General features: G+C 46.6%; 11 protein-coding genes and 1 non-coding gene across 12 annotated transcripts; 10 read left to right on the forward strand and 2 right to left on the reverse strand.

Moving 5' to 3' along the window:
• Nucleotides 1-1,590: 1,590 nt before the first annotated feature.
• On the forward strand, nt 1,591-2,689 carry FPOAC1_002304 (uncharacterized protein; the record flags this gene model as incomplete). Its single annotated transcript, XM_044846885.1, has 3 exons — nt 1,591-2,012; nt 2,064-2,354; nt 2,407-2,689. The coding sequence occupies 3 exons, from the start codon at nt 1,591-1,593 to the stop codon at nt 2,687-2,689; spliced, it is 996 nt and encodes a 331-aa protein (XP_044712801.1).
• Nucleotides 2,690-2,850: 161 nt separating this feature from the next.
• FPOAC1_002305 (uncharacterized protein) lies at nt 2,851-3,305 on the reverse strand (the record flags this gene model as incomplete). Its single annotated transcript, XM_044846886.1, has 2 exons — nt 2,851-3,007; nt 3,055-3,305. The coding sequence occupies 2 exons, from the start codon at nt 3,303-3,305 to the stop codon at nt 2,851-2,853; spliced, it is 408 nt and encodes a 135-aa protein (XP_044712802.1).
• A 1,354-nt stretch (nt 3,306-4,659) lies between these two features.
• FPOAC1_002306 (uncharacterized protein) lies at nt 4,660-5,912 on the forward strand (the record flags this gene model as incomplete). Its single annotated transcript, XM_044846887.1, has 5 exons — nt 4,660-4,848; nt 4,908-4,944; nt 4,992-5,059; nt 5,110-5,486; nt 5,540-5,912. The coding sequence occupies 5 exons, from the start codon at nt 4,660-4,662 to the stop codon at nt 5,910-5,912; spliced, it is 1,044 nt and encodes a 347-aa protein (XP_044712803.1).
• Nucleotides 5,913-6,319: 407 nt separating this feature from the next.
• Nucleotides 6,320-7,845, forward strand: FPOAC1_002307 (uncharacterized protein; the record flags this gene model as incomplete). The annotated part of the gene is made up of 5 exons (XM_044846888.1): nt 6,320-6,377; nt 6,427-6,840; nt 6,887-7,292; nt 7,343-7,435; nt 7,458-7,845. The coding sequence occupies 5 exons, from the start codon at nt 6,320-6,322 to the stop codon at nt 7,843-7,845; spliced, it is 1,359 nt and encodes a 452-aa protein (XP_044712804.1).
• Nucleotides 7,846-7,883: 38 nt separating this feature from the next.
• Nucleotides 7,884-9,454, reverse strand: FPOAC1_002308 (uncharacterized protein; the record flags this gene model as incomplete). The annotated part of the gene is made up of 4 exons (XM_044846889.1): nt 7,884-8,129; nt 8,176-8,628; nt 8,675-9,021; nt 9,073-9,454. 4 exons carry the CDS (start codon nt 9,452-9,454, stop codon nt 7,884-7,886), a joined length of 1,428 nt encoding a protein of 475 aa, XP_044712805.1.
• Nucleotides 9,455-10,617: 1,163 nt separating this feature from the next.
• FPOAC1_002309 (uncharacterized protein) lies at nt 10,618-12,308 on the forward strand (the record flags this gene model as incomplete). The annotated part of the gene is made up of 3 exons (XM_044846890.1): nt 10,618-10,837; nt 10,885-11,524; nt 11,576-12,308. 3 exons carry the CDS (start codon nt 10,618-10,620, stop codon nt 12,306-12,308), a joined length of 1,593 nt encoding a protein of 530 aa, XP_044712806.1.
• A 263-nt stretch (nt 12,309-12,571) lies between these two features.
• FPOAC1_002310 (uncharacterized protein) lies at nt 12,572-13,492 on the forward strand (the record flags this gene model as incomplete). Its single annotated transcript, XM_044846891.1, has 1 exon — nt 12,572-13,492. One exon carries the CDS (start codon nt 12,572-12,574, stop codon nt 13,490-13,492), a length of 921 nt encoding a protein of 306 aa, XP_044712807.1.
• A 179-nt stretch (nt 13,493-13,671) lies between these two features.
• Nucleotides 13,672-14,442, forward strand: FPOAC1_002311 (uncharacterized protein; the record flags this gene model as incomplete). The annotated part of the gene is made up of 4 exons (XM_044846892.1): nt 13,672-13,822; nt 14,003-14,047; nt 14,099-14,291; nt 14,340-14,442. 4 exons carry the CDS (start codon nt 13,672-13,674, stop codon nt 14,440-14,442), a joined length of 492 nt encoding a protein of 163 aa, XP_044712808.1.
• Nucleotides 14,443-14,680: 238 nt separating this feature from the next.
• Nucleotides 14,681-14,776, forward strand: FPOAC1_002312. Its single transcript has one exon. It is a non-coding gene; the product is annotated as a tRNA-Ala (tRNA).
• A 245-nt stretch (nt 14,777-15,021) lies between these two features.
• Nucleotides 15,022-15,859, forward strand: FPOAC1_002313 (uncharacterized protein; the record flags this gene model as incomplete). Its single annotated transcript, XM_044846893.1, has 2 exons — nt 15,022-15,453; nt 15,506-15,859. 2 exons carry the CDS (start codon nt 15,022-15,024, stop codon nt 15,857-15,859), a joined length of 786 nt encoding a protein of 261 aa, XP_044712809.1.
• Nucleotides 15,860-17,138: 1,279 nt separating this feature from the next.
• FPOAC1_002314 (uncharacterized protein) lies at nt 17,139-18,508 on the forward strand (the record flags this gene model as incomplete). Its single annotated transcript, XM_044846894.1, has 2 exons — nt 17,139-17,315; nt 17,366-18,508. 2 exons carry the CDS (start codon nt 17,139-17,141, stop codon nt 18,506-18,508), a joined length of 1,320 nt encoding a protein of 439 aa, XP_044712810.1.
• A 488-nt stretch (nt 18,509-18,996) lies between these two features.
• FPOAC1_002315 (uncharacterized protein) lies at nt 18,997-20,389 on the forward strand (the record flags this gene model as incomplete). The annotated part of the gene is made up of 2 exons (XM_044846895.1): nt 18,997-20,209; nt 20,259-20,389. The coding sequence occupies 2 exons, from the start codon at nt 18,997-18,999 to the stop codon at nt 20,387-20,389; spliced, it is 1,344 nt and encodes a 447-aa protein (XP_044712811.1).
• Nucleotides 20,390-20,598: the final 209 nt, after the last annotated feature.

Raw genomic sequence — 20,598 nt, forward strand, 5'->3', positions numbered from 1 at the left:
TAGTCGGGGGCTTCTCTTGAGGGGCGGAGCATGATTGCAGTACGATGGGTTGACAATGATAGTGTAAACTATAGACCATAGAATCTGCGTATGATGTTTGATGCAGAATTCATGTTGGAGGTCCGAAGAGAAAGGCTAGTGTAGACTTTGCTTTGACCCCAGAAAAGGTAACTGCTCCCCCCATGAACCCCTCTCGGCTTCCAAAAGTGCGATAACTCGGTTATAACAGGAAGGAGGTTGTCCTTTAAAAGCTTGACGTAATAATGGAAAATAACCAGGTAGCCTAAGAGGTAGGTAGGTATATACTGACCTACTGATTTCGTCTCTTCTTACGGCCAACTTTTCTGGTGCCCTGATGGCAGGTTGGATATAAAGTTTCGGGATGAGATCATTATTTGGTCTATCTACCGACAAGGCCCACAATGGATAAAGCATAGAAGATGAGAAATTGTACTATTCCTTCTGTGCTCTACTAAAGCCAGACCCTGAAGACTCTACTATCATGATCGAGATGTTGGTACCAAAACGTAAAAGAAGGACAATGGAACCCGCAGTTAAAGTGAGGCTGTAACTGACGGGCAGAAACTAAGATACCATTTGTCAGACTAGGTCGGTGATAGCGTAGCCTTATCACCGTAGTCAACTCAGAGTTGAGTAAAGCTTCGTCGGAGGCTAACTGATAGGGCGATAATGGACCGAGTCTAAGGGGACACTACTTGCCAAGGTTTCAGGCGTGGCCAAATTGAACGTAGAAGTTCAATACGACGTGGCCACGTTTTTTGGCCATCGGTATATGTTATAAATGTTTCCGAGAAATCCTGAGTAATCGGCATTGAAAAGTAATCAATCGAGATGTGATATCATTAGCTTTGCCGATCACTGAAAGAAAGAATGCTTGTATGTAACCTAACATCCTGTCACCGTTTGTTCTACCAGGGGTTCTAGAAACATTTCCCAAAACGTCTTTCAGTGCCGTACAAGCGACATGCCACTTTTTACTCATGTTTGATTGGATCATGTCTTCCGGACCGAGGATCAAGCCTTGGATGGATCCATAGTAGGGAGAACCACTTTTATACCCTAGGCGAGCCCGGAGAGAAGAACCTGAATCCACCGAAACCGTTGGAAAAATAGAGATTCAACATTCATTTCTCATTAATTTGATAGGGGAATCATTGAGCGTAGCGTAGGCGACATTAAGATTAACTGGTTCACAAATGGATATTATACTAGGTAGGTAAAGATAGAATATAGACCGCGTGTTTCAACCAGTACAACAAGACTTTCCTCATCATGATACAAGAGAGACGACTCTCCACTCCCTCCCTCCTCAACTGTTTCTTCAGTCCCAGTTCCCTTCCAGGGTCAGGGGTTTAAGTTCCATAGATCGACCCATTACCCATGTGTACGAGTCACCTAAATCAGGAAGACTGCCCCGTTGTTGACACAATGTAACATTGTCTACCGTCTTTTCTAACCTCTATATAAACCCTTTGCTGCAATTCTTCAACTCCTAGACTGAATTTGCTCCATCTACATCCCTACTCTCATACTCAACCACTCACTCATATACATAATTACATATTAAAAATGGTCTCTTTCAAGGTCTTCCGCGGTACCCCAGAGGGCAAGATTGTCGCCGACAACGTCGAGCGCGAGCTCGAGAATCACGAGGTCTTTATCGAAACAACACACTCTGGTGTCTGTGGTACCGATAAGCTCTACATGACCAGTGGCGTGGTCCTGGGTCACGAGGGTGTGGGTATCGTCAAGGCTGTTGGCTCTGCTGTCACAAACGTCAAGAACGGCGACAGAGTCGGATTCGGCTATACCCACCAGATCTGCGGCCACTGCGACAACTGCTGCACCGACCGCGACCAGTACTGCCGTGACCGCCAGATTTACGGTTTCTCCGATTTCAACAACGGCTCTTTCTCCTACGGCGCTGTTTGGGACTCCAAGACTGTTTGCCTTATTCCCGAGGGTTACGATTCCGCTGATGCGGCTCCTCTGTAAACTTCCTATCCTGAAGCATCAATGACGATTCACTAATCATCAAAAAGGCTCTGCGCTGGATCTACTGTTTGGACATGTCTTACCCAATACGGTCTTCGACCTCTTGAGTCAGTAGGTATTGTTGGTATTGGTGGCCTTGGCCATCTAGCCATCAAGCTGGCTGCCGCCATGGGCAACCACGTTGTTGTCTTCTCCAGCTCCGAGTCTAAGCGACAGGAGGCTATGGAGTACGGTGCTTCCGAGTTCCACGTTTACAAGTCTGGTGACAAGGCTCCCGATGGTCTCAAGCCCGTCAAGCACCTTCTTCTGTGCGGCAGCGCCAACATTGACTACAGCGGGTACGTATTCTGTTCCATAGCCTATTGCATAACCACCACTAACAGATTCAAGCCTCGCCTCCATCGTCGACTACGACGGTTCCATCTACCCTCTCACCGCCTCTCTAGAGGCCACTTCCGTTCCCCTGACTGAGCTCTCTCTCAAGGGTATCCGTATCCAGGGATCCCTTGTTGGATCTCGTGACAGCGTCCGCAAGCTTCTTGAGTTTGTCGCCAGAAAGAACATCACCCCCACTACCATGAAGTACTCTCTCAATGAGGAGGGTATTGAGAAGGCTCTCCATGACCTCAAGGACGGTAAGGTCCGATACAGAGCTGTTCTTGTCAAGGAGTAAAATATGCCTTGTGCATAAAATAAAGCATGATGTGTTTAAAGTTTGAGGAGTTGACGGCTTGTTGATTGTTGAGCGAAAAACAAAAATAATGGAATATACCAATTTTGAAGAATACTCTTGATGCCCAATATTCGATGTCCATAGCAGGTGAAACTCAACATCTACCATACATGTATCTCTGTACCAGAACTGAAATGCCATGTAGCCAATCGTCGGTCACATCTGCAGCAATAATGCTCTACGTTCTTCCATTGTTTTCCAATGTATGCAAGAGGGCCACCAAGGATTGTACACGCAAACATCAATGCTGCCATAGCACTAGTATATGATTAGTATCGTTCTTGTACAAGAATCCTTGAACTCACTGTGTCCCGCCGCAAATCTTCCGCTCAACCCTTGTGATGGATAGTTCTCGACAAGCTGGACAGAATACTGCTCGAGGCCACTGCTTCAGTTTCCACAAAGGTACAAAATTTGTTGGCGGAATAGTATTGAGCGCCGCGATTTCATTCTCTTCCGGGGTCGCATCCAATGTATAAAGTTCGATTCTATTGCTGTCACTCGTCTGGTCATCATGGAATGGAGACCGCAGGGTAGTCTTGAGACTAGTTGTCATTGTATGGAGATAGGCCGACATTGAAGTTTGACGGCACTCAACATCCATAGCCTAAAAGAATGTGAATATATTGTCCTTGTCTGAAAATCAAGACTTATGCGTCTACCAATCATCAAGGTTGAAATCAAGGGTGCCTGGAGTACCACACGTTATTGCTCGTATTTCGTGTTCCAAAGACATAGCCAATGAGACATGATGAATATCAGCCACAATCATCATTTGAATGAAAGATGATACACAAGGACAACGACATTCAATGATTTGTTATTATTACTGGGGAAATGTACACATCCATCATGGAGAGGGCAATGTTGATTATTATTGGCATCCGAGCGCGTAACCAGTTGCATATCTCAAACTTAGAAACGCCCTCAGTAATAGCTCAAAACGCCAAAGGCATTATTCTTGCCAAAAGCAGCCCAAGACAAAGTTGCCCGGTTTGCTGAATAACGTGGCCGATCGACACCATTTGAAAAACGTCCTCGGTCTAGTGCGCTCGTCCGGCCGGCAATAATCTCATTGCCCTGAAACTAGCCAGAGTTCCATGACAAGGCTTAGTGGATATGGCGGCTAGTAGGTAGCAGAAAAAATGACCTCCTAAGTCTTAGGTTAAAGAAATAAATAGTCCAAGAGCTATAGTCTAAAGAGCATAAAGTGGCTCATTAATTTCGTCTCTTATGCTTCCAGCGGCCAATTTGTCTAATACCCTGAGGGGCGGGCGGGCCCGATTTGTCAGGTATTGACTCAGAACCCGGATATGCTAAGCTTACTTTGATATGCCAAGGCTATCCGAGACTTGTTAGGTCACGATAGAGTTGAAGTAAGATCGGGTCTACGGGTATAAACAGAAAAGTTTGGGAAAGGCCAGGTTTTTGTGACCCGGAAGATGCTACCATCGATCCGGCGTAGATGGTTCCATCATCCCATCGGAGAATATCTCAGACTAATGGTCTAGGATCGACAAACAATAACAAGCTTAGCCAGGCCAATAATCCGTTCGCTCCTTGTTGGTGATGTTTTACTTTTATTGGGTAGAGCATCCCATCCACCATGTTGACCCGGATATCTGGATCCTACAATCATAAGAAATTCTCTCCCGAAACAAGTTACTGTAGGGCTGGGCCAAGAATGATCTGTTCCTGTATTGTTGCAAGATCCTCCCATCCAGACCGTCGATCAGTTCATTTTCATCATGGTCCTCATTCCAGTCATGTAAAAGTCAAAATAGTGGCTTCCCTTGGGTTTTACGCTAGTCATCCAGAAGAATCCAACATTAACTCTACTAATCCCAGCTTCTTTGCTCGCTTTCGAATCTTTGGTTCAGATCTGTCTCATAATCTCGTCCAAAATCATCATGGCCACTTCGATAGGCCCGGGTCCTCCTCCATCAATGGTTGAGACAACGGGGGATCGTCTGATAACGGTTCTTGTAGTCGTCGTTTTTTCCGCCATCATGTCGCTTTTGGCGCTTGGTTTGAGGATATGGTGTCGTTGGTCAATACACGCACTTGGATGGGACGACTTTGCTGCAATAATGTCTTCGGTAAGCTTGGTCGAGTACACCATCATCGGTGCAGTATGTGCTAACAACACCTGTTACAGTTATGTATAATGGTATTTGGTTCTGGGATACTTGCGTGTGCGTCAAAACTCTCGAATCGACCGAACAAAAGCTTACGACGATAGTAATACCCCTCGGTCTCGGCGATTCGACGGGACAAATACCGGCCGACAAGATGACTGATTTCTATAAGGTATACATGGGAACAATGGGGTATTTCGGACATAACTAATACTTTCTCAGTGTGCGTACATTGCAACCTTCTTCTACGGTCAAGCCCTGTTTTGGGCCAAGATGTCATTTGTACTGCTCTACTACAGAATTGTCTCGCTGTCCCACTGGCGATGGACCTATATCAGTGCGATGGTCTTTCTGGTCCTTTGGAATATCAGTGTTATCTTGGTATTTTTCTTAACCTGCATTCCTATGACAGCTATCTGGGATCCGACAGTAAAAGGGAGATGTGTGCACCATAAAATGGAACTCGGGTATATATGCGCTGGAATAAGCATATTTACCGACTTGGCTGTCGCAGCTCTACCTCTACCTTTTATCTGGAATCTCAATCTCCGTCGTTCACAAAAGATCGCATTGTCTGGAGTATTTCTGTTGGGTTGCTTGTGAGTTCTTGCCCGAGTTCCGAGACGGATGTCCAGTACTAATTCTCTCAAAGCTCAATAGCTCTAAGTATCGCGAGAATACGATGGATTAATATGTGGTCAGATTCAACATGGGACATAGTCCGACCTCAACTCTGGGGCCTTGCAGAGATCACATCCGCTCTTATATGTGCCTGTGTACCTACCTTCAAGCCTCTGCTTGTTCGACTCAATACCATGAGACCGCACTGCCGGAAGACGGACCGGACACCTGCTATCCGACATCAGCGTAGTGACGACGAAATTGGGTTAAACATGGATACAATGACAAAGGTTGCGAGTCAAAGTCAGGATAGTTATAATGAAGATCCCCATAGGACAGTGAGGGCGCAGTCGTACGGGACCAATACGTACATCGAAGCCAAGCAGCATCCTTGGAGGAAGTAGACCTACATAAGAAATTACATAAAACTAGTGAATAACGTCAAAATGTCTTGTGATGTGTATTCACTCGGCCATCACTCGGCCATCACTCGGCCAAGGTTCCCTGACAGTGATAAACGTAAGTCTCCGCAGTCGCTTATCAGGAGGTTCCCAATATAGACTAGCCCACCCCGCCTTTGCGATGCCGGATGATATGGAATCCGATAATAACAAGACGACCTAGACTAGACTAGATAGGCAAACTTCTCAACAATCTATCTCCCTTGCTATCGAATCCCTGATACGCTGAGCTCTTCCCTACCAGGACTCAACTCTTCAACATTTACGCGCGAGACCCGACCCCTCTTGGGTAGTCTACACGGCTTGCAGACTGACAACGCCACCCACTTCTCGTGCAACAATTTCCCAAAATGGCCCCCAACACAGCCCCAAACCCGGATAAAACCAAGAAGAGACCCAAGGTCAGAGGTACGTCGCTCTGCTGCTTGTGCCAGGGTTTTTCATAACACTTATGCAGGCTGCTATCAATGCTCTCGTCGTCGCATCGACTGTGATCGCCAAGAACCAGAGTGCGTGAAATGTATCACCAAAGGTGTCAAATGCAGTGGCCTCGGCCTACGATATCGCTTCAATGATGGTATTGCTGCACGAGGAAAGTTTGTCGGCAAGACTTTTCCAGTCGTTGATATACCAGTCACCACCAAGTCACCAGATCAGAAACAAGCCATAACTACAATCACCAAACATCAAAGAGATGATCCGTTCAGAGAGAGCGGCTACGAAAAGGTCAACCATGGTTCACTTCAGACAAATGAGATAGTGGAGGATATCACTCAGACCAAAGATCTGGTCGTGTCAAATCATAACCCACCATCTATTGACTGGGGATTGGATCACATTGATTCAAAGTCTAGGTTCTGTCTCGGATATTGTAAGTTCACAAGACCTCATCTACCGAACCCTCTAACAAGCTACAGTCTCCAACAACATAGCTCATTTAATCGCAGTCATCAATATGGGCTTCAACGGCTACCGAGATCTCATCCTTCCAAAAGCAGAGACAGACCCTCTCGTGCGAAAGGCGGTTCTTCTCGTCGTTGAACAACATCTCTCTTTACAAAACGGTACCTCGATATCACTCGAACCTGCTGCGTATAGTAGTCTTGTTCGAGAGCTTATCTCACGGTCTCATCAATGCGCTCCTCAAGATGACGATTCAGCTCTGACGGCGTTGCTTTTACTGCACATTCGCGAGATGATCAGTGGCAGCGACAACTTTAGGTTCATTTATGGATCTCTGAGAGTTGTAGTCAATGCTCTTGCCGCAAGATCGGAGGATAGGAGAACTGATCTCAGAACCTTTCTTCAATTGCAGATCCTCAGGTAGGACCCTTGTAGTGCGTACATATCAATATGAACTAACAATCTCGTAGAGTCTGTCTCTTTGGCGAATCGCTCTTTAATGAGACGAATGGTGTTCACTTCATCCAAGCACAACAAAGAGCCTGTCTCGAATTCATAACATGGTGCGACCGCTTTCATCCCGAGCTCAAAGATCTACTCTCTCAACTCGCCAATCGCCAACCTCACCACCCTCGCTTGCAACATTTACGTCCAACGCGCTGTCCTCAACCCCCCAGCAGAAGAAACCGTCCACATGATCGAACAATTTAAACAGTCCCTGGGTGAAGTGGACGCATACGTCGATATCGTGGGACGACATCTCCTGGCCTGGCCGTACTTTATCGTCGCTGCCGAGAGTTCAACAGCGGACCATCGAGAGTTCTTTTTGGACAAGTTGGTCTCACTGCATAATACCACTGGGTGTTGGAATTTGTTGAGAGCGATCGATCAGGTTAAGGAAATTTGGGCGTCGCAGTCTTCGATTCGATGGACGAGTCTGTTGGGTGGACCGACACAGGCCTTCATAATGTGAGATTTGTTTAAGCATAATATCAAACAGTTAATACATACCTATGAACCGAGTACAGATGTTACCACCTTTTCGACTCTGTCCACAATCATATCAACTTCCTCTTCCGTGATTGTGAATGAAGGCGATATGATGACCATGTCACCGCGCATGCCATCGATGTTTCCAGTTGCGGGAATCAGTGAAATACCGTGATCAGCATCCAAGCCAGTCTTGTGTAACTTTCCCGCAATTTGATCGCCCAGCGGGAAAGGCTCCTTTGTGTTTTTGTCTCGAACAAACTCCAGCTTTAAGCTTGTTAGTAGATATCCTCAAAGAGCGTGACTCACTTACCCCCCAAAACAGCCCTCTTCCCCTGATATCCCCAACATTTTTGTGACTCGACAACCTTTCTTTCAGCTTCTCGCCCAGAATCCTCCCGATTTCTTGCACGTTTTGCAGCATGTTATCCTCTTTCATGACCGTTTGTACAGCATATGCAGCTGCACACGCAACAGGATGACCTTGATATGTTTGACTGTGAGAGAAAGCACCTGATCCTTTTTCTAGAGCGTCTGCAACTTTGTTTCCGACAAGCAGGGTACCGACTGGCATATAACCCGCTCCGAGACCTTTGGCAATAGTTTGAAGATCGGGTACGACGTCTTCTTGTTCCCAAGCGTGCAGAGTGCCTGTTCTACCCATGCCGGACATGACCTCGTCCATAATCAGAAGGGCTCCGTGACGGTCGCAGACTTCTCTCATGGCTTTGAAGTATCCGGGTACAGGTGTTGCACATCCCAATGACTTTGATTGTCAGTTATGGTCTCATTCATTCGAGACGTTGACTTACCGTTCCAGAGACCGTCTCTGCAATGAATGCACACACGGTATCGGGTCCCACGCGTTTAAACTCGTCATCTAGCTCTTTAGCGAGTCGCTCAACATATTGTTCTTCTGTCTCGCCCTGTTTCATCTCTCGGTAAGGATAACATGGCGATACGTGGGACACATTCGTCGCGAGAACGGGCTCGTATACACCTCGTCGTGCTTTATGGCCCCCAACTGCCAAGGATCCGAGTGTATTTCCGTGATAGGATTGTTTGCGCGCGATGAATTTGGTTCGGTTTGGTTGCGGGGTCGGTAGTTCTGTGAAATATTGACGGGCGATTTTCAAAGCTGCTTCCACGGCCTCGGTTCCTGAGTACAGTCGTCAGTATTCTGAGTAAGCTGTCATACATTGACACTAACCAGAGCTGACTACAAACACCTTGGACATCTGTCCGTTTGTAGAGTCAGTTAGGAATCCCGATATCTTTTCGGCAGCTTCAGTTGTGAAGAAGGGGTTGTAGCAATACGCTACTTGATCCAACTGGGCGGTAATTGCTGCTTTGACTCTTGAATCATTGTGTCCGATAGATACGACAGCTGCACCTGAAGATGCATCTAGTATCCTATGCCCTGTGTTTGTTTGCAGCCAAGAACCCTCACTTTTGACGATTCTTGGTGGTGGGCTGTTGATTTTGGCGTGAAGTGTTGAGACGCTGGCGCGAGAGATATAGCGATGAGATGTGCTATTCCAGACAATCCCTCTTGTAATCACACATGCTGACAGTCGAGTTAATAGTCGCATCTTGAATGTTATGTGTATTTGTAAGATATCAAAAGTGAAACAGAGAGACCTCGAAGTTGCCATAACAGCTCATATCTATAACCTCCTCACTTGTTTATCATGTGTACAACAGATATGTCCAGAACGGGAAGCCAGAATGAGAAGCGGCGTCCAATTACATGAGACTTCATGATGTGGCATTGATAAACTTAGTCAAGGTGCTTCCGTGTAGCGTTTGTCTCCATCGGCCTACTGTATCTGGGATAGTCTGTCTTTGCGTTGACCTTGGGGTAACTTGGGGATAGTCAAGGTTATTGACGGTTCAACACGATGTATAGAATTGCTCATACAGTTGCCTGTGGCCAATGAGACACTTGATGTTCTCTGAAAACGAAATACTATATTCCAATAAAGATTTATTAATAAGAACCGAGCCACTTCGATTCACTGAAAATCTATAGATGCCTATCTTTCCAGTGACCAATTGTCTTGAGATCTTTGGAGACTTACCTACCTGTCGATTACACAAAAGCTGTCATCTAAGATGTCTTGCCCTAATAAAACAACACAAAAGTTGAGTCCAAGCATCACAAACAACCTTAACGTTGGTTGCCTTTTGCTATGATCGGTGAACCTTTTTCTATGAGGCATTGTTTATTGGACACCGTCGGGTAAGCTTATCTTGTCGATCACCGAAGATGCCGAAGCTACTCTCCGCATTCTAGTCAACCCAGATAGGCTCATCAACACTTCAAGTTGACCACTCAAAAGCATGGAAATTTTATATATATCATGTTTATCTCTCTGAGATCTAATAACTATCACTGTATCTAGAGAATGTCTCCAACATTGCAAGCTTGGGAATTGAATGTCCGATATCTCTGTTGTAACCCCGCTCACCAACCTCGACGTTACTTCGCCCCACTGGTCCTGGTATTGGCAGCTTCCTCATCAAGCTACTCTCTCCAATGCCAAGAGCCCAATTCTTGCTTAATATCATGCTTAAACGAAAGATTGACGTTGACGATCTCTCGATGTTGAGCAAACATGCAGGGCGGAAGTAAGAACTGGAGACCGTCACTTTATGAGCTACCTATTTAGGAATCTCTCGCCTGATAGCTATAAAGGCAGTTATCCCTTCAACTCCAAAATCTTTGGGCAACTTCCTCTAAGCTTTAGCAAAGATGTTGACAAAAACAGCCTGCCTCTTGGGCCTCTCGGTTACATCCGCTGTCAACGCCGTTCAGTACGGATACAATCATGTTCCCGTTCGGCCGGACCCCGCGCTGATAGCTGCCAATTTCAAAGATGTCGATATTGAATTACTGTCACCCGCCTTTGGCGGAGATAGACAGTCTGGGTTCAAGAACGGCACACAGGGACCAACCTCACATGAAGATATGGGTATGTCGTTATACATCATTCAATAGTCTGATATGCTGACAAACTAGAATCGTTCATGGAAAGAGTCGCCAGCAACAATGATTACATGACGTACCATACAGCAAACTTTACATCTGAGGAGCTCCGCTCATTTCCGTATGTGAAGCTGTCAACAACAAAGGGACGAACCAGATCAAACAAACTACGAATCTTTATCCAGGCAAGTGTACACGGGAATGAACCTGCTGGCGATGAATCCATTCTCGCTCTACTCGGCAAGTTCGACAATGATCCCAAGTGGGCTACCAAGATGCTCAAGGATACCGATATTGTCATCATGCCTCGCTATAATCCCGACGGAAACTACTATTTTCAGCGCATCCTAGCCTCTGGTCTTGATCCTAACCGCGATCATATCAAGCTTGCTCGTCAGCAGACTCGTGATATCAAGAAGTTCTTCAGTGAATTCGCACCACATGTTGCGATCGACATGCACGAGTATGGTGCGTCTTCCAGATACGGCAACTATGTCCAGGCCGCGGATGGTCTTTTCTCTGCTGCGAAGAACTTGAACATCAACCAGGGTATTCGGGAGCTTTCGGAAGAGTTGTTTGCTAAGAACATCGGTGAGGATATGGTCAAGGCCGGACTGAGATGGGAGCCGTATGTCACCGGTTCGACCAACTCGACACCTGGTTATGTCCCCAAGTAAGTTCCGTTCTGATATCAACATCTGGACTGTCTAACAGAATAATTCAGGTTCGATGAGGCTGGCTCAGACGTAAAGATTGGCCGCAACGCCATGGGCGTGACACAATGTGTCACCTTCCTAATCGAGATGCGAGGTATTGGTCTCGCCGACCAGGAATTCCAACGACGAACTGCTGCTGGTTTGACCATGGCCAGCTCGATCATCGAGACAACTGCCAACAACGCAGAGAAGGTCTTGGGGACAGTTGAAGGCGGTATCAAGGACTTTATAGAGTCCAAGGATCCCATTGTGATCACCGATTACACAAAGTTCAGCTCTCGCGAATTCAAGATGATCGACGCAACCAACGGCTCCGTTGTCAAGGTTCCTGTCCAATTCGCTTCCACAACACCCACGACTGCTAACCTTACCCGCTCTCGACCTGAGTCTTACCTTATCCCTGTCGCTTGGTCAAGCCTTGCAGAACGCCTCGAAGTTTCTGGCCTCGAAGTCAAGACTCTCAATAAACCTTGGACCGGGACCGTTGAGGCCTTCAACGTTACTTCTGCTGAGCTCTCTCAATCTTACTACGAAGGTGTTGTCCTTGCGACTATTACAACCGAGACAAAGAAGAAGGAGATTAAGCTTCCAGCCGGAAGCTTTCTTGTCAGCACCAGACAGAAGAATGCTGGTTTGGCTTTTGCTGCTCTCGAGCCCGAGAACATCGATTCCTATGCCAGCGTTAACATTATCCCGTTGAATGTTGGCGATGAATACCCTGTTTTTCGGGTTATGGAATAATGATGGAAATTTACTTCTTCTTCTTCCTAAGGTCTGGACAATTTACACAATAGACGAGACAATCTAGACTATTATTTATGAAGGTTAAATACCTTAAGAATATCACTTTTTATATCATGGCATTCCAAGTTCATATTGTCTTTGGCCACTTTGGCTGGAATGTTGACGAGACTCGTGACTAAGACTACAAGCCATAATCCCTGTCAACTCACCGCCAGCCTCCGCCTTTTCCTACATTCATCATCAATTAAGACAAAGACAAAATGCTCGTCAAAGGGAGTGAATCCGGTGATGAAACAAAGCCTTACCGGCGCATTGTTTTCTACCATCAAACTCACTACAAAGACGACAGATACATCTCAATACAACCCACAATTCTCCCGACTGCAGGCGTCACACACGTCATCATCGCGGCTATTCACCTCAACACGCCTACGCGTATCACACTCAACAATGATCTCTATGATGCAGATAAATTTATTCCTCTCTGGGATGAAGTCAAGCAACTTCAAGCAGCAGGTATAAAAGTCCTCGGCATGCTCGGCGGCGCGGCTCAAGGCTCATACACAAAACTTGACGGCTCGCTTGAAGGCTTTCATCGATGGTACCAGCCACTGCGTAGAATGATCAAATGGGCTGGTTTCGACGGCTTGGATCTCGATATAGAAGAAGCAATGTCTCTAGGCGGTGTGATCCGTCTGATTGACCATCTCAAAACCGACTTTGGTCAATCCTTCCTTGTCACCCTCGCGCCCGTGGCACCAGCATTGCGTAATGAACAAAATCTGGGTGGTTTCAACATGGAAGACCTCGAAAAAGGGCTCGGGTCGCGTATAGCATGGTATAACACGCAATTCTACTGCGGCTGGGGCGACATGAGCGAGCCGCACGACTACGACAGAATCATCGCGCGTGGATGGCCGCAAGAGAAAGTGGTGATTGGGCTGGTGACAAACCCATCCAATTGCTCTGGATACGTGCAGGAAACAAAACTGCGAAAGTGTCTCGGGGAGCTGGTAAGAAAGTATCCACGTATCGGCGGCGTCATGGGTTGGGAGTATTACAACGCGAGGACGGAGGAAAGCTCCGAGCCGTGGAAGTGGGCCGAGATGATCAATGACATATTGAACTGTGATTCGAAAATGCAGGGAGAAAAGGAAATATATGAGGGTCATAAATCGTAGTCATGATGGAGGCTGATATATCTATGACGACAACCATGCGCCACGCTCATCAGGGGCAGGCACGCGACACTACAAAGACCCCAGATTATTTATTTTTCAATTTTTAATACAATAATCTTAAGTTTAGACATCAAGGTTGTTTACTCTCTTGCCAAGAATCAAACGTCCAATTCGCCAAGATGGGTTCCGAAGACGACGACAAGAAGCACATGGAAAACCACCAGCACCAGTTTTCCCATGACAACCACGATGATTGGGAGACTCAGCCTCCATACATGAGACCCGATGAGGCTACTGAGAAGCGAGAGAACTTTGAGAAAAAGGTTCACGGTTCTTGTCATTGTGGCCGAGTGCAGTATTGGCTCAACAGTGATAAACCACTCGCTTCCAAGTACTGTCATTGCATTGACTGCAAGAAGATCCACGGCAAGTAACCCACTTTAATCTAATCTCCAAGTCTACAGTTGTAATCGACATCACTTTACCATAATTATAACTAACCAATTGCAGGTGCTCCTTTCCAATGGGCAGCCATCTTTAAGAAAACCGATCTCGGTTTGTCTTCCTTTCTTGGAGATCTAAACACTTATTGATTGACATTCTCAGCATTCGAAAACGGTGTCAAGAATCTACGTTTCTACAAGACTTCATCCGGCAAAAACGAGCACGTTCTTCCCTGCAAAGTGGGTTGTGCAGAGTGTGGAAGTTGGATCATGGACGAAGGTCGAAACATGGTCCTTCTATTCCCCACACTATTGAACCTTGACACACCCCAGCTCCGCGAGAACTTCCAGCCTCAGTAAGTACTCACTACACTTCAGCTGTTATATGAAGTCTAACTAGATAGATGCCACATCTTTTACACTCAGAGAGTAGTTGACATTCCCGATGGAAAGGACAAGTGGACCAAACTCGACAAGGACAGTGAACTTATGAAGGACGTGGGCTAAGTTGAGTTATTTATGATTGATGACAAGCGGCGGCGTTGTGGGACTGAGATCGGTATTGAAATGAAGATATCAATTCATGAATGAAGAGATTCTGTCGAAAATAAATGCGTGGTGATATCAATGGGTGGTGGATTGAGATGTTGATAGTTGACAGTTGTGCCAGCCGTCAGACGTGTAGTTTCTCATCAATCTGTAATGAGATAAAAACCTGACTCTCAACCAATCACAAAGCAATTCCGGGCGAATGGTTTAGTGGTATAATACTCCCTTAGCATGTTCTCACCTCTGAGTTCGTCATTGGGAGTGGTCCAGGGTTCGATTCCCTGTTCGTCCAGCTTCGGTGGTTAGATTCCACCTTTACCACATTTTTGGTACGTTGTACATCTTTTTGTATACCTAGTATAATATGGGTTTTATCTCCTAGTGTCTGACAACACTTCTACTAGAAATGTTGGCCATGACTACAGCGCTAGCATCCCACGTAAGCCGGGCTGCATTGCGAATCCTTCGTGCCTACTAATAAACGAAGTGTCCCCCTCATTCCTCGACAGTATTCATCATCTCTACCAAACCTCAGTTATGGCTACATTACGCGCAGCTATGAAGCCCTCAGTCGTCATTGTTCCTGGCAACTTTAGTCTCCCTCGCTTCTGGAGCACCATCCAGCAATCAGTCCAAGCCAAGGGATACCCCGTCGAAGTTGTCGGGTTAAAATCGTCGCGGGAAAAAACTATCGATCCCGCACCTGGTTTAGCTGACGATGTTGAAGAGGCTTCATCAGTTCTTAACAAGCACATCGATCAAGGAAAAGATGTTGTGCTGCTTATGCATTCGTATGGAGGAATGGTAGGTACCGAGGCTACTCGTGGCATGAGTCGCTTTGAACGCGAGAAAGCTGGTCTGAAAGGCGGGATAATTCGCCTAGTATTCCTAGCTTCCATCTTTGCGCCGCCAGGCAAAAGCACAAGGGGATTATATGAGGCAAACCCGGGTCGCTATCCCCGTCGAGAGGTGAGTCACCACAATCCAAGCAAGTAGACAAGGGCTGACATGGATGATACAGGGTGATTACCTTGTCTGTGATGAGGATACAGCAATGTGTTTTTACAGTGAACTCACCAAAGAGCAAGGGCTGCCGTTAGCTCAAGCTGCTTCCAAAATACACCAGGCTGTGCGCGTATTCGGCGACGAACAGACATACGACGGTTTCCACAAGCTTATCCCTTCGAGTTGGATACTCACTAAGAAGGATGTGTTGGTACCAGAGGCTGCGCAGAGAATATTTATTGCTCGGCTTGAGGAACAGGGAGACCGGAGCGTACCTGTGTTTGAGCTGGATATAGGTCATTCGCCTCATCAAACAAATCCGTCACTGTTAATGGGAACTCTAGAGAGGATACTTGAGCAAGAATCTTAATGTCAGAAAGGTTATGTTGGTTTGTAATAATGAATCGTATTTTTTGATGCTACCATGTTGTGCATTGTGAAGCATTGTCGCTACGTCTTTCATTAGCGGTTGGATGAAATTCGTCAGTACTGCCACATCAAATCCACGCGTTAAAAACATCTATCAGCCATTTTCAACCTTCAATCATGCAGGTTCCAATACAAAACATGCGAATCGTCGTGTCCATTCATTCCATCTAGAGGAGTTCTTTTTGTCGGTTCATCGCATTCCTCGCTTACCCTGTAAGATGGCGGGAAGTCGTGATTGACCCTTGTAAGGGACGATCATGTTTCAGCGCCACTCCCTTGCATGGCCCCTGTAGATCTAGCCACCGCGACAACTTCAGGTGGGCTTTCAGATTCTCAATTTCAGTATTGTGCGAAGTCAAGTCTGTCAGAATTTCTATCATTTTTCTTATCAACTCAATTGACGACGTCAAATGCAGAAATATGAAGTAGGATTTTTGATAAAAATCGTTGATTTAGCCTGTTGAATGTTTGCAATGCGAAATATGCATTCTTAATTCTCATCGTTCTCAATACACTTGAGCTATTCTGTCATGGACCTACGTTACCTCATTATTGAAATATTTCTTCCCTTGGTTGTGATTAAAGAGGCTAAACGAGAGGTCAGGGTATTCATCGGGCTATCCCTCGAGACAATTGCCCATCACAGGTGAGACACTGGGGACTACTCCATTCCTCTCCTCTCATACCGCCTCCCTAAAACACGCTGCGATCTAATTGAAGAAAACAGAATTCCAGTCCAGGTCAGCTTCTTACCATTTAGTGCGTTTCATCAGCTTTCCTCTGCACAGTTCCAGCCACATTTGAGAACGATGCCCTGAAGATGTGTCTCTCCCTGCATAATGAGTTTTTGGCAGCCATTGTTACCATCCCGAAGAATGATCAACTGGTATGCACGATTCCCCTGAAAAAGTTTTAATGGTTATCGCATTGTATGGAACTAGAACTATGGACCGCAAAGAGGTTTCCAGCCACGCGGGTTAACGTGTCTCGTCTTACGAACAATGCAGTACTCTTTTGTAGAGTGCCAACAGGTGAAGGGAGGTTAGCAAGGTAGGTGTTCCAGAATACAATGAAAGAATTGTTGTCATGTATATCAAGCTGGCCATCTCTCACTATTGAGAAAAAAAGCATCACCACACAACCTCTCCATCACACATCAAACGTTCTTCTCTCACACTCTCATCCGTCTACAACACCTTTAATCACAGCCTCACGACAAAATGAGACACTCACTGGCTTTCTTGGCCCTCGCCGCCACAGCCTTCGCTATCCCTCAAGCAGTCACAGAAGACATCAGCCCCAAGGATGGTCCTCCCAAAGGATGCATAACATCATACAGCGGTCAATTCGAAGTCACCATTTTCAAGCCCGGTAACACTAAGCGCGATCTCAGTGAGGTGAGTTGGTAGAATAAACAGATTAAATCCCATTCACTGACAAGTAACAGAAGCGTTCGTGCAACGGAGAGGGTGTTCTCGTCCTGAACCTCAAAGACGGAGTCCTCAAAGACGCCCAAGATCGCACAGGCTACATATCCGACAGCTACCAATTCCAATTCGATAAGCCCGCTCAGTCTGGCGCAATTTACACCTCTGGCTTTTCCGTCTGCTCCAATGGCACACTTGCCCTTGGTCCATCGGCCATCTTCTGGCAGTGCAAGTCAGGGGACTTCTACAACCTCTACGACCGCGACTGGGCTGAGCAATGTGAACCTGTCGAGTTTGGTGTTATGCCCTGTGGTAAGGGAAGTTCGTCCAAGTCTGCGCCCAAGAAGAGGATTGTCGGAAGCAGCGTCATTGCAACCACTGTCGTAACTGTTGTCTCGGATGGTACGACCAAGGAGGTTCCCACTACAATCGCAGTGCCGATGTGCCAGATTGGTGATGGACAGGTTCAGGTTCGCACGACGCCCTGTGATGATATGGAACTTCCCATCATTACCGCTCCTCCTGTTAGTCAGGTCTCGGATGGGAAGCTTCAAGTTCCTACCACTGCACCTCCGGCCCCTCCTGCTGTCCAGCAAAACAACCCTGGCGAGGCTGGAAAACCTGGGGGTGATGCACCTGAAAGTGGTAATGGAGGTGATGGAGGTAACTCCAGTGGTGGCAGCGATGGTAACGGCAACGGCGGTGATGGTGGTAGTGGCGGTGACTCTGGTGATGACTCTCGGCCTGGTGCTTCACCTGCAGGGAACTCAGCACCCGAAAACACTGGCACAGCATCCCAGAACTGCGCTGACTCGGATGATGAATCTTGCGGCCGTGGTCAAGGAAGCGCTGGTCGCTCCGGGAAGACCAAGCCCACAGAAACTAACAAAGAAGTGCTGGCCACTGACTCCGGTTCCCCTTCAGAGACTGACGACACTGAGGAGACTGGTACTTCTCGTAGCGGTAGCACTCGCGCTGTCAAGCCTTTTCGACCTCAGAGTACCGAGAGTGATGACGCGGAAGAGACGGATAGCGGCTCAGATGCAGGCTCGAATGATGACAACTCATCTTCTGATGCTGCGCAGTCGGATGCGTTGAAGATTGCTGCTAGTCTAGGTATGGTGTTTGTATCAGCTATGTTGGGTAGCCTTTTAGTTTTGTGATGGGCATGATGGAGATGATTGTGGTTTGTTGTCACGTCGTTGCATGGATTTGGTGTTTTGGATGGTTTTGATCCTTTTAAATGTTATTTGTCTTTGTTTAGTATCTGGAAATTAATTAGACTGTACCTTTTGAACCACTTTATGGGAGTCAACGACTTTGCTGCAAACCCATGGCGAGGAATAGCGAAATACAGATTAGATAAGAGGGCTGATAGTGGTAAGATATCTCTTATCCAAGAATATATGGCCAGGCGTGTGATTATGCCCTGTCACGCTGACCTGGCGGTGACTGAATTAGATTGGTCGGTTCCATGCCTGGTTTATCTCTTTCCTCATGCAAAAGTTCCATGGCTCGTTGAGGAAAACCGCGCGTATGTCTACGTAATCAATACCACGGCTGACCTTGATTTAAAGTCAACATGAAATAGTCAATAGGAAAAGAACACGGTCTTTGTAAGGAGACTCATTTCACATACCGTTCAACAGTCATGTCTAAGACTGGTTTCCCTGTTGAAGACCCAGTAAACTCATACTGGCAACTTCCGCCTCACCGTATCGCAAACCATCGAACGACTCCCAATCTTCCGAGTAATGCTGATTATGTCATTATCGGATCAGGCATCACTGGTGCTGTAGTTGCCCACAAACTATTCGAGCGCAATGCATCAGCATCAATACTCATGGTAGAGGCCCGAACGACGGCTTCAGCAGCGTCAGGTCGCAATGGTGGCCATTGTCGGGCAGGATGGTGGCATAGATTTCCACGTCATGTTGAGAAATATGGGGAAAAAGAAGCAATCAAGATTGACAATCTTGAAAAGGCAAACGTTCAAGCGATGGTCGACTTTGTTTATCTACACAACATTCAATGCGACTTGAAGCCGGTGGAAACAGCAGAAGTGTTCAAGACCAAGGAAAGGTTTGCTGTAGCGGTGAATGCTGTCGATTTCAGGCAAGCTTTCCGTCAGCGGCGACCAGAGTCTGAAATCGCCATTAACCATATGGTTCTACAAGGTAAAGAGGCTCAGCAAGCATTTGGGATATCTGACATTGTTGGTGCGACAATGTACCCTGCCTACACTCAGAATCCATATCTTTTGGTTTGTAACATGCTCGAGCTGAGTCTAGCAAAAGGCCTCAATTTACAAACCAACACGACTGTGACTCGGATTGCTAAACAGGATGATGTTTGGGAAGTCATGACACAAAGAGGACCTGTACGGGCCAAAAACGTTATCCTTGCCACTAACGCCTACACAAATGTGCTCTATCCAGACTTGGCAGCAACGGGCTTTCTTGTACCCAGTCGACGTCAGGTATCAGCAATCCGACCGGGCGACAAAGCTCATGAGATCCCAGCACTGAGAAAGAGCTGTGCATTTTCTGACTATAACGGAGGAGACTATTTCCTCGTCCGAGAAGCAGGTATTCGAGGGGCTGGTGACATGCTTTACGGCGGAGGAGAGCACATCGACAAAGGCACAGGCTGCACTGATGACTCAAAAATCAACTCTGATATTGCCGAGTATCTCCATAATGCGGCTGCAGAATACGTTGGGCGTGGTAACTGGGGAAAAGACGGCGAAGTAGTGAACGATTGGGTCGGCATTACATGTTACACGCCAGACTCATTCCCTCTCGTGGGGGAAGCCCCAGGTCAGCCAGGACTCTGGATGTCTGTCGGAATGAATGGCCATGGAAGTAGGTACTCCTACATATTCACAGTGACAACAATCTAACAGGGTAACAGTGGCGTTTGCTTACAAGTGCGCGGAGGCTTTGGTGTGCATGATGGATTCAGAACCAGACTGGCTGCCAAACTCCTTCTGCCTAGCAAGGGTTTTCGAGAAGCCGAATAAAACAATCCAAAGGACCCATTAGGTACGTGTATGAAATTTTAGAAGACCTGAAATTCATAGGTTTAGTGTTGAGTTTGCCAAATTTCATACAGCTCTTGTTCAGCTATCTGCCTCCTGAGTTATTTATTATCAGTCTAGTTATGATCTCTAGTCTCTATTTCGCTTCATGAAGTTTTCATAGAATGAATAAATGCCCAAAGATCCATCATAATGATGCTTATGGGAGTGAGC

The sequence above is a fragment of the Fusarium poae genome, chromosome 1 (genome assembly GCF_019609905.1).
Source record: "Fusarium poae strain DAOMC 252244 chromosome 1, whole genome shotgun sequence".
NCBI lineage: Eukaryota > Fungi > Ascomycota > Sordariomycetes > Hypocreales > Nectriaceae > Fusarium > Fusarium poae.